Genomic DNA, 15389 nt, shown 5'->3' on the forward strand with positions numbered 1-15389 from the left:
AAGGCCTTCGTTTATCCCCCTGGAGCCGGATGGATTATTTTTGTGAAGGATGCATGCACAATTTGCGACTTGGAGCAGCTGGACCCCATTGCTTCACACTATAACCACTGAAAGATCTAAGATATTTTCTAAAATAACTGAAAATGTGTTCGTCTGAAAAAAGATTGACATATGCATCTCGAACGGCTTGAGGGTGAGTAAATCATGGCTTAAATATCATTTTTGGGCGAACTATCCCTTTAAACCTCTATAACTTTTTTTTTCTTTTTTTTCTTTTTATATATATATATACAATATCTTCAAAAATATTCTATCCAGGGTCTTTCTTTAAAATGAGACCAGACTTAAGTCTGTACTCACAAGCTTCAAACTTTCATGGCAGATTTTGACACTGACATTTTTGTCCTCTATAAGGCCCTCAGAGTAACTGTTTTAAATTGGGTTTATTCAGTTGAGGAAAGCTTTTCCACACAATTAAAGTTCATATAAGAAGACTAGAATTTAAACAACTGGACATTTTGTTAAACTAATTGAATTAATCAAAGTTTTCAATTATTTTCTTTTATCTACTTACTAGCAACATTATTTTTGACTGAATGTAAAGGGATGAACACTTAAGAAGAGACTCGTCATTTCACAGGTTTTAGCAGCTATTGCTCATTTCATAAAGCGTTATGGTGTTAGTAAAGCCAAACACAACAAAACCACAAGCGTCACTCTTCTGTACAATGAAAACCACAAACAAATAAATAAAGTTTATTTCACACAGTTGCATATTATATGTATATAATATGTAACTGTGTGAATAAATAGTGTTTTAAATAAATAAAGTTTATTTCACACAGTTACATATTATATGTGTATATAATGCACTCAGAAGGTCATTTAGCAGTCAATATGCTATCTCTGAAAGTTTGTTAGATAGACTGTTCAGTAATATGATGCAAAAATATATAAATATAAATTAAGAAATTAGATGCATATAAAATCAGTCTGAGGCCACTGGATTGGGTCACTTAAAATAACTTTATTTCATGTTGTTGAAATTAAACAAATTGTGTTTTTTAACAAATGATTATTGAACTAAACCAAGAGGAAATAATGTTGGAGATGATGTACATGATTATATCATAAATTCAAAGCAGTTTATTCAGTAATTTCAGTATGATTCTCAGTACTTTCTTTTGGTCTTGGTTATTTTCCTGAACAGAGCACAGTTCAGGTCACTTCTTATTCCAGAGCTTTTCAACTCAAACATAGTTTCACACCAGAGATCTTTCTGATCACTTCTGGTCTTGACAGCAGTGACTTTAAACTTCTCATATGGAGGAATCAGCACCTCTTTCTCATGACGAAGCTTAGAATATTTTGTTATATCAGCGCCTTCACATGTGTAGATTTCAAAACAAGACTTAGTTCCAAACCTTTGTGCTACATTACGATCAGGAGAGGAGGAGGAAAATGAGCCGAAACGAACCTCTGTGTTCAGAACATACTTAAACTCAACTGTAGTGCCACGATAAGTTGTACAGCATTTGTTTTGTTTGTTTGTTTGTTTGTTTAAATTGTTCAGAATCTGAATTGCATCTGTTAACAGAAAGTGAAGTGAATACCATTTGTATGTCTTGTGTTTGTACTGCTTTTTATCACGACGAGTGGCAGGATTGAATTTATCAAATACAAGAGTATCACTGTACACATAAATGGCAATTTCATGATTCTCTTTCAAACCTTTCTTTTGGATCTTGACAGTCTTTTTCGCTTTTCCCCAAGCCGTTTTAAAAATATTCAAGTTATTGAGTTCTTCCTTTAGAAGTTCTGTCTCCACTCGATTTGCCATTTCATCTCTACAGCCCATATACTGGTCATCAACAGAATCCAGTGCCATATCCAATGGAAATATCTGCCCTTCAACAGCAGCTCTGTGATCCTGAAGCAACAGGAAAACAGGAATCATAATGATCACATCATCAGTATTCAAGTCTGTAATATTCATACTAGAACACAAGCTTACCTGTCCTAGAGCAGCTAAAATGAGAAGAAGAGCTTCAATGATCAGCAGCATCTTGATTCAGTCAAATCCCTCTGATGATCTAGTAGATCTAGTGAAGAACAGATGATGAAAGACAACAGCGTTTCACTAAATCCATTACTCAAATGGCAAAATGTCCCCTAAAATTACCTGAGAATATAGTAGTTTATTCTTCTTCTCTTTTTTTAGGAGCTCAATGAGGAGAGGAGAAGATCAGAAAAGTCAGTCCCTCACAGCCAGACGACAACGACTCTTCAAACCAAGAGATGAGGAAGGTGGCTTTTTTATATCGCTGAAAATGTCTGTGCTTGAGTACTGGAACATATAGCAACTGTGCAACAGCTCGTGTGAATAGTTTAACTCTCCATAATGCAACACCTGTGAAAGCGTGGTGTATTTGTGGTTTACAAAGGACAAACTCGTTCCTGTCATGTCAGTGCCAGCAGAAAGCAGGGCTGACACCAGATTATGATCATGGAAATGTGCATCATTCAGTTCATTCTTATTAAGCACAAAACTAAACTAGATGTACCGCATCGCGGTACGAAAAATTTAAGGGGGCCCCAGCGCGGGGGGGGGGAGTGGCCCCCGGGGACCAAACGAAATTTTTCCGTAAAAGTCTAGTAGACCAACATACCATAAAAATTTCTTCATCCTCGGTGCCACGGTTCAGGTAGTTATTTAGGAAAAACTGCATTTTTTGGGGTTTGGGGGGGCCCAGCGCGGGGGGGGGAGTGGCCCCCGGGGACCAAACGAAATTTTTCCTTAGAAGTCTAGTGGGGCTACATGCCCACCAAATTTCATGTTCCCCGGTGTTTCGGTGTCCATGGTATCGTTGACGAAAAATTTAAGGGGGCCCCAGCGCGGGGGGGGGAAGTGGCCCCCGGGGACCAAACGAAATTTTTCCGTAAAAGTCTAGTAGACCAACATACCATAAAAATTTCTTCATCCTCGGTGCCACGGTTCAGGTAGTTATTTAGGAAAAACTGCATTTTTTGGGGTTTGGGGGGGCCCAGCGCGGGGGGGGAGTGGTCCCCGGGGACCAAACGAAATTTTTCCTTAGAAGTCTAGTGGGGCTACATGCCCACCAAATTGCATGTTCCCTGGTGTTTCGGTGTCCCTGGTATCGTTGACGAAAAATTTAAGGGGGCCCCAGCGCGGGGGGGGAAGTGGCCCCCGGGGACCAAACGAAATTTTTCCGTAAAAGTCTAGTAGACCAACATACCATAAAAATTTCTTCATCCTCGGTGCCACGGTTCAGGTAGTTATTTAGGAAAAACTGCATTTTTTGGGGTTTGGGGGGGCCCAGCGCGGGGGGGGAGTGGCCCCCGGGGACCAAACGAAATTTTTCCTTAGAAGTCTAGTGGGGCTACATGCCCACCAAATTTCATGTTCCCCGGTGCTTCGGTGTCCCTGGTATCGTTGACGAAAAATTCAGTAAGGTGACGAAAAAAAAAAAAAAAAAAAACTTTGACAATCCCTATATGACCGCTTTCGCTAGCTACGCTAGCGGCGGTCATAATAATGGTGTGTTTTTTTAAGATACATCTAGAAATTAAGATCTGAAGAGAAGTACAGCTGCTTGCAGCAATTACAGAGACAAACACATGACATGCACCCCTGTTGTGAATCATTTAGAATAATAATAGTTGTGAATGTTCATAATAGTGCTGAATAATAACAGAAACAGGGTAAGCTGCCTTGATATTAGGCTGTTCACTTTAAAAATGCACTTCCCATAATGCTTTGGAGAGAGTAAGAGCTGTGAGGAACAGGGCAGAGAACTAAGAAAGTGATTCAATATGTGCGCTGCAGAAACAATTGAATCCCTGTTTAATGCTCAAAACCTCAGCAAACAGTTAGTTTTATTTTAATTCAAGTTGTCAGTCGTCATAATTGCATGCTGAGAAGAAAAGACACGACACGTCCAGTAGGTTTTGATAGCGTGATAACCAAACTTTTGTGGGGTTTTTCTCTGTTCACTGTGGCAATGACACTTACGATGGGGGTTTTGTGAGAATGGTGTTGCAGCTTTGTCAAAGTTAAAGTGAAAAATGGTATGTGATTCAGTTTAAATATTCAGAAAGGTGTATTTCTTAATGTGTTATCTGTAAGGAATGAATAATGACTTTTGCAGTATAAAACAATAGTTCATTTTTTTGTCTATAGTTGATGGTACTGTAGTCAGAAGTGCACTTAAAGCTAAATAGCAACACGTTTTGTAATGGAAAGTGTTCTACATATACTTTATCAATTTAAGCATGTTTTGGAGACATTTAAAGGAGACATGAAATGATAAATTAAATTCCCCTCGATCTTTTGACATATAAGAGGTCAAAGACCATTTAAACATGCTGCAAGTTTTATAGCTTAAAACATCCTCCTCATTATAAACAAAGCATTTATTTAATCAAGCTCCAAAAATGTCTTGTTTGTCTATTGTGGGATTTGTGACGTCACACAGGCAAATACATTTGCATATGACTGCCTCCAAGACTTCGACGAATAGTTCAACATCATTGCATCACAGGCCCCGCCCACTGGAGTTCAGATGCTTAGCGGCTGACGTTTGCCAACACTGGATGTGAGCGTTGCATCTAAAGAAAATAAACTCATTAAAATCACTGACGCTGTCTACACTGGATACAGTATACAGATGTGTGTTCAGTTTGAGCTTCAGCAAGAACCAATGAGGTTCATTCGCGTTCCCTCCTCCAGGAAACAGGGGTTATAGTAACCTAGACGTTTATTATATAAAGCGATCGTGTCTCTTCAGAAAATTTGGACTAAAGCGCTCAATTCATATAGATTATATTTACGATCTCTTTATGAACTTTTTAATGCCTCAATGTGTCAGTTGCATAGCTGTCAATGGAGGGACAGAAAGCTCTCAGGTTTCCTCAAAAAGATCTTCATTTGTGTTCCGAAGATGAATGAAGGTCTTATCAGGTTTGGATCGACATGAGGGTGAGTAATTAATGACAGAATTTTCTTTTTTTGGGTAAACTATCCCTTTAAGATCTATAATTCGATCTATAATTCGAAATATTTGGGGTGGTGTGGCGCAATGGATAAGACACATGCCTTTGGTGTGAGAGACCCGGGTTTGAATCCACTGTGAGACACCAATGTGTTCCTGAGCAAGACACTTAACCCCTAGTTGCTCCAGAGGCGTGCGACCTCTGACATATATAGCCAGGGCTGGACTGGGACAAAAAATCGGCCCGGGCATTTTGGCCCAGACCGGCCCACTATATGATCATAAACACCACCCATCTTTGCACGCCCTTAATTATATGCATACCAACTCCTATTCATTAAAACCACTAATGCCATGTAATGAGTGAGTATAGGAACGAGTGAGAGTTTACAGATGAAATAAGTACAAATTTGACATTTATTAATACAGTCGAACTATACTCCACAGTGGTGAATCCTAAGGCGAGCTATAAGCGGCTCTGGCATAGCAATACAAGTGTTTCTTACAGGATTTTTTGTTAAAACTGTGGTGGGTGGACCTTGGTTCTTCTAGGGGGGTTCGGGGGCATGCCCCCCCGTGAGAAAATTTTGTGCATTTTAAAGGGATACTCCACTTTTTTCGGAAATAAGCTCATTTTACATCTCCCCCAGAGTTAAACAGTTGAGTTTTACCGTTTTAGAATCCATTCAGCCGAACTCCGGGTCTGACGGTACCACTTTTAACATAGCTTAGCACAGATCATTGATTCTGATGAGTCCAGTAGCATTTCTTTCAAAATGACCAAAGAGTTTCAATATTTTTACTATTTAAAACTTGACTCTTCTGTAGTTAAACCGTGTACTAAGATCGACGGAAAATGAAAAGTTGCGATTTTCTAAGCCTATATGACTAGGAACTACTCTCATTCCGGCGTAATAATCAAGGAACTGTGTGGCTGTACCATGAGTGCAGCAGGCGTAATGATATGACGCAGCGCCTGAAAATAGGTCTAATAGGTTAGACAAACTTAGTCCCGGTCACGTTGGAAGAAGTTACCGAGCTGGGGACTATTTTCAGGCGCTGCGTCATATCATTACGCCTGCTGCACCCATGGTACAGCCACATAGTTCCTTGATTATTACGCTGGAATGCAACTTTTCATTTTCCGTCGATCTTAGTACACGGTTTAACTACAGAAGAGTCAAGTTTTAAATAGTACAAATATTGAAACTCTTTGGTCATTTTGAAAGAAATGCTACTGGACTCATCAGAATCAATGATCTATGCTAAGCTATGCTAAAAGTGGTACCGTCAGACCCGGAGTTCGGCTGAATGGATTCTAAAACGGTAAAACTCATCTGTTTAACTCTGGGGGAGTTGTAAAATGAGCTTATTTCCGAAAAAAGTGGAGTATCCCTTTAATGTTAAATTCATCAATCTGGTGCACTTTGAGAGTTCAAAATTAAAAGCTCCAACCCATATTCAGTGTCCAAATTAAACAAAGAAAAATTCAAACCTCTTTTAGTTACAGTGTCTATTTACATTACACCTACTATATAATAGTTATAATATTAATCCAATGACAGTAATAGCCATATTTTGTAAAACAAATGCACTAAAAAATAAAGGACACTTTCATAATTAGTTTTGTAACAATTTCTATACTTGAAAGAGATAAGCACATGATCTTTTATTTTGACGCAAACTGCATCAAGCTTTTATTTTGGCGGAAAACATGGTTTACAAACGCCTGTCATTAAATTTCTAGTGAATTGCGGTAATCGTCAACTATGCAGATGTGGAAATAATCTGTAACTGGGTTATGGGTTCCTACACTCCATCATGACATAGCCTAAGTGTTTTGAAAGTAGTTCTGCTTACCGCAGGCTCTACACTCTCTCATCTCTCTCCTGATCCTCCGTCCTCACTATCATCATCTGCCACATAGCAATTGTAAGTCGCTTTGGATAAAAGCGTCAGCTAAATGTAAATGTAATTCTGGCCAGGTTTCACAGACAGCGCTTAGATTAAGCCAGGATTAGGGTTTAGTTCAATTAGGATATTTAAGTTGCTTTTATAAACGTGCCTTAGAAATTTTTTTTACTAGTGTGCATCTTGAGACAAAACAATGGCACTGACATAATATGCCAGTGCAAGTTGCTTTCAGATAAAACAGCTCAAACAAACAGATTATTAAGTACACAGATCTGGACAATAAAACTTAAATCTGATTATTATTACACTTATGGAAGTGTTATATTGACATTTTATTTTAACCCTAAACTTACCTGACAATTCTGTTGTCTCTTTTGTCAGATTCTGTTTTCTTTGCGTTATTTTTCAGGAGTTCAGCAATGATGAGAGGAGAAGATCAGCTTCAGACAATAAGAGATGAGGAGGGTGCCTTATTTATATTGTTGATGGTGTGTGTTAATAGCGTGACTAATGCATCTAGGTCATCTAAATTTAGATCTTCTGATTATCACTTGTGAAGATCTTGTCTATATGTGTGGTTTTACACTGGTTAAACTTGTCGAAGATGTTTTTCAACCTGATCTCTTCAGAATGTGTAATAATGGTACATGATGGTGAATTTGCCTGAAATAGTTAATGAAAACATACCATTCATCCCTAATCCAAATCCTAGACCTATCCCTGAGTGTGGGTTGAGGTAAAGGTATATGAGGCGAAGACTCAAGATGGGCTTTTTATTAATAATAACATGAAACAAAAAAAAACAAAAAAAAAACTACCCCATGGGAGAAAACATGAGCAGCAGTTTGACTGGGCAACTCAAGACTGGAACATTTGATGACAAACTGGCACAGTATAAACACAAGGGATGTGTCCGAAATTGCCCCCTATACCCTCAAATAGGGCACTATTTGAAGGGACAGTCATTTGTTGTGGTGTGGTGTCCCACAACAAATTACTTTTCATGTGAGTTTGTGGTCTTTGTAACAGTGTTTACAAAAACACATACTTTGTTGCAAAGTAAACCACAAACAAAGACGATCAGGTGATATAGTTTTTAGCATAATTATTATAATTATAATTCACAATTTTTACCCCTGACCAAAAGTGCTTATTAGTAGATTATATTCACCACAAACTGCATTATTTATTTTTTTAGACAGACACATACATCAAGAATCAGCATATGAATCTCAACAATGGTGACATGCTTCATGTATGCTGGTTTTATGGTGCTTCTCAACATGCATTGCTGTATGAAGCTTGTCACAATAATGTATTTAAAAATTCAGAATGTCTGATCTGTGGCAAGTAAATATTGTTGTTGAATATAATCTATTAATAACAAAAGAGCACTTTTGGTCAGAGATACGATTAGTGAATTATGATGCTGCAAACTATATCACCAGGGGCCTATACCATGAAGCCGGTTTAGGTGGCTAGCCCGATATGTTTCAGTTTAGTTTGCGCCAACCCTGGGTTTTAGGCACCATGAAAGTGGTTTGGCTTTTAGCGGTGTTCATTGCCATACCCAGCTAACAGACTTTTGTTATAAGAATGTCCTCCAAATATTCAGTGTTGGTTCTGGGAACGTGAAAAATGTCCGGTTTTCTTGACGTTAGAGGAATGTGTTTTAAAAGGTATAATGTTCCTCAAACGTTCTTTCAACTTAATTTTGATTTAACATTCAACATTATAGGAACATTTATTTCTAACATTCCAAGAACATAAAAATATCCAGTTTCCTTAATGTTACTAGAATGTTATTTAAAGGTTAGTTTGATGTTCCTGAAACATTATTTCAATCATCTTTTGAAAGAGTAATAAGAACACAAACTACAACTTTATTCAGACACAGCCTTAGGTAAACTGAAGATAAAAGACATTAACTCTATCAAGATCTGATTAAACAACTCCACAAAGCATTACCATCTTCACTTATTACTAACCAGACTGACTTTATTTCTGTCAGACGTCTACAGAAGTTCTAATTGAGAATTAACAGAGGTTTAGATGTTGATGTCTTATTGAAAATGTTTCATTTTAGGTCACCATCATGGAGATCAGTGTTTGCTTTAGTTGGGCTCTTGACCCTTGACTCTCATTTAAGTTTGTGCTTTATCACCAATTGCAGGTGTTCATGGAGAACATTTGTGCATTGATAAAGCAGATCAACTTTTCTGCTTTAACAGAGAAAGAACTGCAGTAAAACAATTGCATTCCTTGTAATTTGAATTGATTGATTCACTTTTGGAACTTAAAAGTGATAAGAAAAGAAGGTAATGAACTCCACTGATGTGATAAAAATCATTTGTAACTGAAGAAATTTGAGAGATTGTCCAAAACTTTTCAAAACTTAAAAATGACACATATAAATATGCTTTAGAACCAATAGATAAAGCTATAAAATGACTATATGTGAGGTTAAATGTTACATTTTCTCTACCTTTATCAAATGTATAAACTAACTTTACAACTTTTACTTGCACTGATATAGCAATACTTCTTATTTTAGTTGTCCTCTTTCATAGACAGCTTTTTTATTCTTGCTGTGATTTTTCAATCTCGTAACATTCTGTAGTGAATCACTGCTGATGTCACACCTAAACTCAGGATCAAAGCCTGAGTTGACAGAGTAAGTTGATGATCAGAATTACGGTACCAACAAAGCCTGGTTGGATTGGTTTGTTTTGATCAACTCAAAACTAATCCTGTAACCCTGAGTTTGTTTGTTCATCATGGCACAGACTCCTGATCATATTTGTTGCAAAGACTACAAACTCACATAAAAAGCCAAGAGCCAAACTGACCAACTAAAAGAAACACCGATCAACATAATGGTAACCATTTTTTTTTTTGATAAAACATCAACATCTAAACCTCTGTTAATTCTCAAAAAGACCTTCTGCTGAGATCTTGAGAGATTTATGGTCTTATTTTATTTCCAGTTGATTTCATGTTATAGTTGTTGTGTTTCATTGTCTGAGAGTGCAAACATGATGTTGAACCAGCATCACATTGTAACATTGATTCAAGGCCATCACCATTGATTTTGGATGAAATTTAAAAATATTGCAGTTGCAAAAGTAATGTTGATTCAATGCAGTTAACATTGACACAGTATCATCGATTTAACATTGTTTCGATGGTTGCTTGCTATCTGGGACCCTAATCAAACACATCTGAACCAGCTAATCATTGACGTTTACAAACTGTCAATATTCGGGTTATGGTCGGGTTAAGGTCACTATTTGGGTTTCTGAAACATTCGTAATAAACCCGTTTACATGCGTGAGCAGAGAGAGTTACTCCTGTATACATGGAATTTGTAATCAATTAGCAATATCCCGATGTAAACGGCGACGCACGGTTAGAGTCTGGACAACCTTAAGATGCATTATGTGTCATTTCCGATTCTTCTTCCTGTATCCAAAGACAAAAACAACAGCAGCAGCACGCGGATAATGAATAGTTTGGGGCAGATAGCGATCGCCTTTGTTTGCGCTTTCCTCCTCGCTCCAAAAGTGTGGTGCTGTGCTGCGTCTCGCCATGTTTACCTCTACGTCTTGTTTACTTCCGGTATACTGCACGCGGGTTTCTGTATGCGCCGTCTCTACTCAAAAGACCAAGATTCCTTGCGAATAGAACATGCGCAAAACACAAATCAATGACTACGTTTACATGCAGCCAATATCCAGGTTATGGTCGGGTTAGGGTCACTATTTGGGTTTCTGAAACATTCGGAATAACCCGTTTACATGCGTGAGCAGAGAGAGTTACTCCTGTATACATGGAATTTGCAATATCCCGATGTAAACGGCGACACACGGTTAGCGTCTGGACGTACGGACTTCCTTAAGGCGCAATATGCATCATTTCCGATTCTTTTTCCTGTATCCAAAGACAACAACAACAGCAGCAGCAGCACGCGGATAATGAATAGTTCGGGGCAGATAGCAATCGCCTTTGTTTGCGCTTTCCTCCTCGCTCCAAAAGTGTGTTGCTGTGCTGCGTCTCGCCATGTTTACCTCTACTTCTTGTTTACTTCCGGTATACTGCACGCGGGTTTCTGTATGCGCCGTCTCTACTCAAAAGACCAAGATTCCTTGCGAATAGAACATGCGCAAAACACAAATCAATGTTCCTTTTGATGGGGATATGCCGATACGCGTTTACATGACCAAATATTCGGGTTAGAAAAGGCGTACCCCAGGGGTCATATCCGGGTTTTTGCCGGTGTTTACATGGCCGTGCGCGACCGGGTTATTACTAATATCCCGGTTTTGAACGGGTTATTGGCTGCATGTAAACGTAGTCAATGTTCCTTTTGATGGGGATATGCCGATACGCATTTACATGACCAAATATTCGGGTTAGAAAAGGGGTACTCCAGGGATCATATTCGGGTTTTTGCCGGTGTTTACATGGCCGTGTGCGACCGGGTTATTGCTAATATTCCGGTTTTGAACGGGTTATTGGCTGCATGTAAACGTAGTCAATTTCTTCAGGATTACTAGAGAGATACAGGCATGAAAGTTTATCAGGGCTGGAGCTAAATTCTGCAGGACAGTGGCCCTCCAGGACCGAGTTTGGAGACCCCTGCACTAAACAGAACAAAGAAAAAATGAATCACAACAATCACAAGTCATGTGCTCAAACAAAAAATGTTACGAACACACAGCCAATGAGTACACTTATAAGCCGAGACCAAACTGAAGTGACGGGATCCGAACACCCCGCTCCGCACACTAAACAACTCATTGGACAGAAGAACGCACGGCCTGAGCGAGCTCAAAACCACACGCTCACCAAGATGAGACGATAGCAGAGTTCTGTCACCAAAACCAAGAATAAACAGGAGTGACAGAACCCTGAAACTGAGTTTAAAAAATATATAAAATAAGTAAGTTGTAAATATATGCATTATACTCAACTCATATGAAGTTCTTCCTGTCCTCTGTAACCAGTCAATGAACTCAATCTGAGATACCAATTTTAGTAAGTTGTATCATTACAATGCTTCACAGACAAAAGTGGTGATGAAAACATTGTTTTTCCTCTCTCTGCAATTTGAACATCTGAGTTAAAACTTGTAAAGACTGATTTTCATTCAGAATTAATCAAACTATTAAATGTTATAGTTAAGTTAAAGCAACTAGAATGATGAATGATATCAATTAATGATAATTCACAGTTTGGCCCTGTCTTATTTCTCTGATTTATTTTAATAATAAATATCTCTCATGGAATCAGCACTTTTCAGGAAGGCTTCAAGAAATATTTTATTAGTCACAAGGAACATTTCCAAAAACTTACTTTAGAGTTGTGGTGGGACAACAAAGTAAGTTTTTCACATTCACAAATATATTTGAGTCACTGTGAGATCATTATAGAGATAAAATAATGATGAAGCAACAGGCTCATCTGATAATGCAACACTTTTGAAGACCTGTGGTTTCATGCAGGACAAACTCTGAGTTTCTCTCTGCTTAAGATGAGTCATAATCTTGCATACATTTCACAAGCTGATTTAAAAAAATAATTTAGTGAACTTAATTAAATAGAGGAAAACTTCCCACCCTTTTTAAGTATATAAGAAGAATAGATTGAGTCAAATCAAACAAATAGCCTAATATTTTTTGAAAGAAAATTAATTTTTCAGTTATTTACTTAAAATCTTTTTAATTTTCAACATAATTTTTGACTGAATGTAAAGGGATGAACACTTAAGGAGAGACTCGTCATTTCACAGGTTTTAGCAGCTATTGCTCATTTCATAAAGCGTCATGGTGTTACACAGCCAAACACAACAAAACCACAAGCGTCACTCTTCTGCACAATGAAAACCACAAACACTCCAACATCACTAAGATAAAATATATATATATATCAACAAAAATATATAAAAATTTTCATTTCCAAAGTTCATTGAAATAAATTAAATTCAACAAGAAGCAAAAACACTTTAGCATATATTGAAAATATTGCTGCATTGCACTCATTCAGTCAGTATGATATTGCAGACAGCTAGACAGAAAGCACTACAAATGTTCAGTAATCTGAAAGATGCAAGTAAATGCAAGTATAAATTAAGAAATGTGTGGTTTCACAAAGGACAATCTCGTCATGTCAGTACCAGCATAAAACAAAGTTAACATGATCAAGGAAATGTGCATCATTCAGGTCATTCATATTTAGGGCAAAACTAAATAATTTGTAAATCAGTAGATGCATCTTAGAGCCAGATGAATGTTTTTTATGTGTGCTGAAAAACAGAGGAAGTGAAAGAGGAGAATATGGACGCAGTCATTGCTTGGGGAAAATAGACCAATAGACGAAGTAGAACTACTAGGTGGAACCACGACCACAGAAAATCGCAACGATTGGTCATCTTTCTTCTGGGACAGCCAGATGCAAAATATTTGGTGAAGCAGTATAGTAGCCTAGGTCATTTGTTATTTATCCTATTGAAAATGGTCATAGCCTACATAAACATTATCACTCCATATATTCAAATGATTCAACTATGAAAAAATGGGATGGTCTTAAACTGGTGATGCATGCAAAATTCTCGCAGATAACATCTCTTCCTCTGTTATCGCTCAGTTTCTTGCCCTTTTGAGAGAACAAATCTTCTCATCGTCTTCCAGCTGTCTTTGTTCATCTCATCTGATAATGCAACACTTGTGAAGGGTCTGTGGATTACTAGTATTTTCGGACAGATTTTTAATTTTATTTTTAATTTTTATAATCACTTAAACCTGTAATGTTCACTGATGTGTTATACATAAGTGATCTTGGCCTGAATGTGTCCTCAAGCTGGCACTGCTGGCCTCCTGTCAGCTTGAGCTGGGTCATGTGTGGCAATGATGGCACATCATGATCACAGCAAACAACAGTTTATTTATGCACTGTATAAAATCTTCGGGATGTGATGCTTTTAGTGAGGAACTGTTGTAGAGTGAGATTTGAAAGTTGTATGTGAATATTTATGACATTCTAATGGGGGAAATCTAAGGGTATGTTTACACAAAAACAATGTACTAAAAACAGACAACAACATTGTCGAAACAAACCCTGTTCACACGGATTTGCGATAATGACTAAAAAGGTTGTATTATGCTTGCTAGGTCCAGTAGCTGGCGATGTCACTTTGTAAAGAAACACTACGCAAACACTTAATACGCATACCGTTTTCATAAATTCACGTTTTTGTGGTTTATAAGGAGATGGTAAATGCAAAGTTTTCAAAACCTTTGAAACCCATTTTCAAAGTCTTGCGTTTTCAGGCCCCCAAAATGTTGTAGTCATGTAAATACCGCAGTTAAACTTCGCTTGAAAAGCAGCAAAGAAGCTGCTGTTTGTGCATGTGGATCCACATGTGATGCGCATGATTGAACTGCTTACTGTTGAATTCAGTAAAAGATCAATATTTAATTCTCAGACCTATCTCTCTCAAGTTATACCAGGAACAGATCCAAATTCAAACTTTTATTCAAAGATATGAATCCTTTTCCTCAGTACTGGCATGAGAAATTTACAATTTAATTGAACAAATTAATCAGAGATTAGACTCTAGGAACATTTAATCAGACTACTACATGATGATGATGATAAGTGCAAAAGAGTGAACATAATCATCTGAGCAGAGTTTCTCTTGCATTTTTTTTTTGTTATGACAAACTTGTATCAGAGACACAAAAAAAGGGGCGGAGCTGGGCCAGAAAAAAATTGCCATGTGAGTATTGACCCTGTACTTTAACCCTAAACTCACCTGAAAATACTGTTGTCTCTTTTTGTCAGGTTCTGTGTCTGTTTCTTTTCATTGTTTTTCAGAAGCAACGACGAGAGAAGATCTGAAAAGTCATTGACAGTCAGACGACAACGACTCAAATGAGGAAGGTGCCTTTTTATTTTGCTGATAATGTGTGTGTTTGTGATGCATCTTGGCCATATAAATGGTTTAGATCACCTGATTGTCACTTGTGGCCTGTGGTTTCATGCACTATAGAGATAAAATAATCATGAAGCATCAGGCTCATCTGATAATGCAACACTTTTGAAGACCTGTGGTTTCATGCAGGACAAACTCAGTTTCTCTCTGCTTAAGATGAGTCATAATCTTGCATATATTTCACAAGCTTATTATTATTATTATTTTATTCAATGAACTTAATTAAATTGAGGAAAATTTCCACCCATTTAATGTATATAAAATGAATAGAATAATTCCATTCAAACAAATTATATTTTGTTGAAAGAAATGCAATAGCTGTTAATTTTTCATTTTCTGCTAGTTAGCAACATAATTTTAGACTGAATGTAAAGGGATGAACACTTAAGAAGAGACTCGTCATTTCACAGGTTTTAGCAGCTATTGCTCATTTCATAAAGCGTCATGGTGTTACACAGCCAAACACAACA

General features: G+C 37.5%; 1 protein-coding gene across 2 annotated transcripts; it reads right to left on the bottom strand.

Annotated features, from left to right (window-relative positions):
* Nucleotides 1–1015: 1015 nt before the first annotated feature.
* Nucleotides 1016–14764, bottom strand: LOC311276673 (ecto-ADP-ribosyltransferase 5-like). Of its 2 annotated transcripts, none has more exons than XM_084386489.1 (3): nucleotides 14740–14764; nucleotides 2015–2102; nucleotides 1016–1930 (listed from the first exon to the last, which is right to left on the bottom strand). In XM_084386489.1, exons 2-3 carry the CDS (start codon nucleotides 2063–2065, stop codon nucleotides 1172–1174), a joined length of 810 nt encoding a protein of 269 aa, XP_084242615.1. In that variant the 5' UTR covers nucleotides 2066–2102; nucleotides 14740–14764; the 3' UTR covers nucleotides 1016–1171. The 2 variants fall into 2 exon arrangements, with proteins under 2 accessions (XP_084242615.1, XP_084242616.1); XM_084386490.1 differs by lacking the exon at nucleotides 14740–14764 and adding an exon at nucleotides 2183–2532.
* Between the last annotated feature and the right edge of the window lie 625 nt (nucleotides 14765–15389).

This window comes from Rutilus rutilus, assembly GCF_951802725.1.
Source record: "Rutilus rutilus genome assembly, chromosome: 1".
NCBI classification, from domain to species: domain Eukaryota; kingdom Metazoa; phylum Chordata; class Actinopteri; order Cypriniformes; family Leuciscidae; genus Rutilus; species Rutilus rutilus.

Bases quoted from the DNA above. Each gene is read 5' to 3' on its own strand.
- LOC311276673 (XM_084386489.1), bottom strand. From the start codon at position 2,065: ATGCTGCTGATCATTGAAGCTCTTCTTCTCATTTTAGCTGCTCTAGGA. The intron at 1,931-2,014 runs GTAAGCTTGTGT...CTGTTGCTTCAG, and splicing joins TTTTAGCTGCTCTAGGACAG to GATCACAGAGCTGCTGTTGA.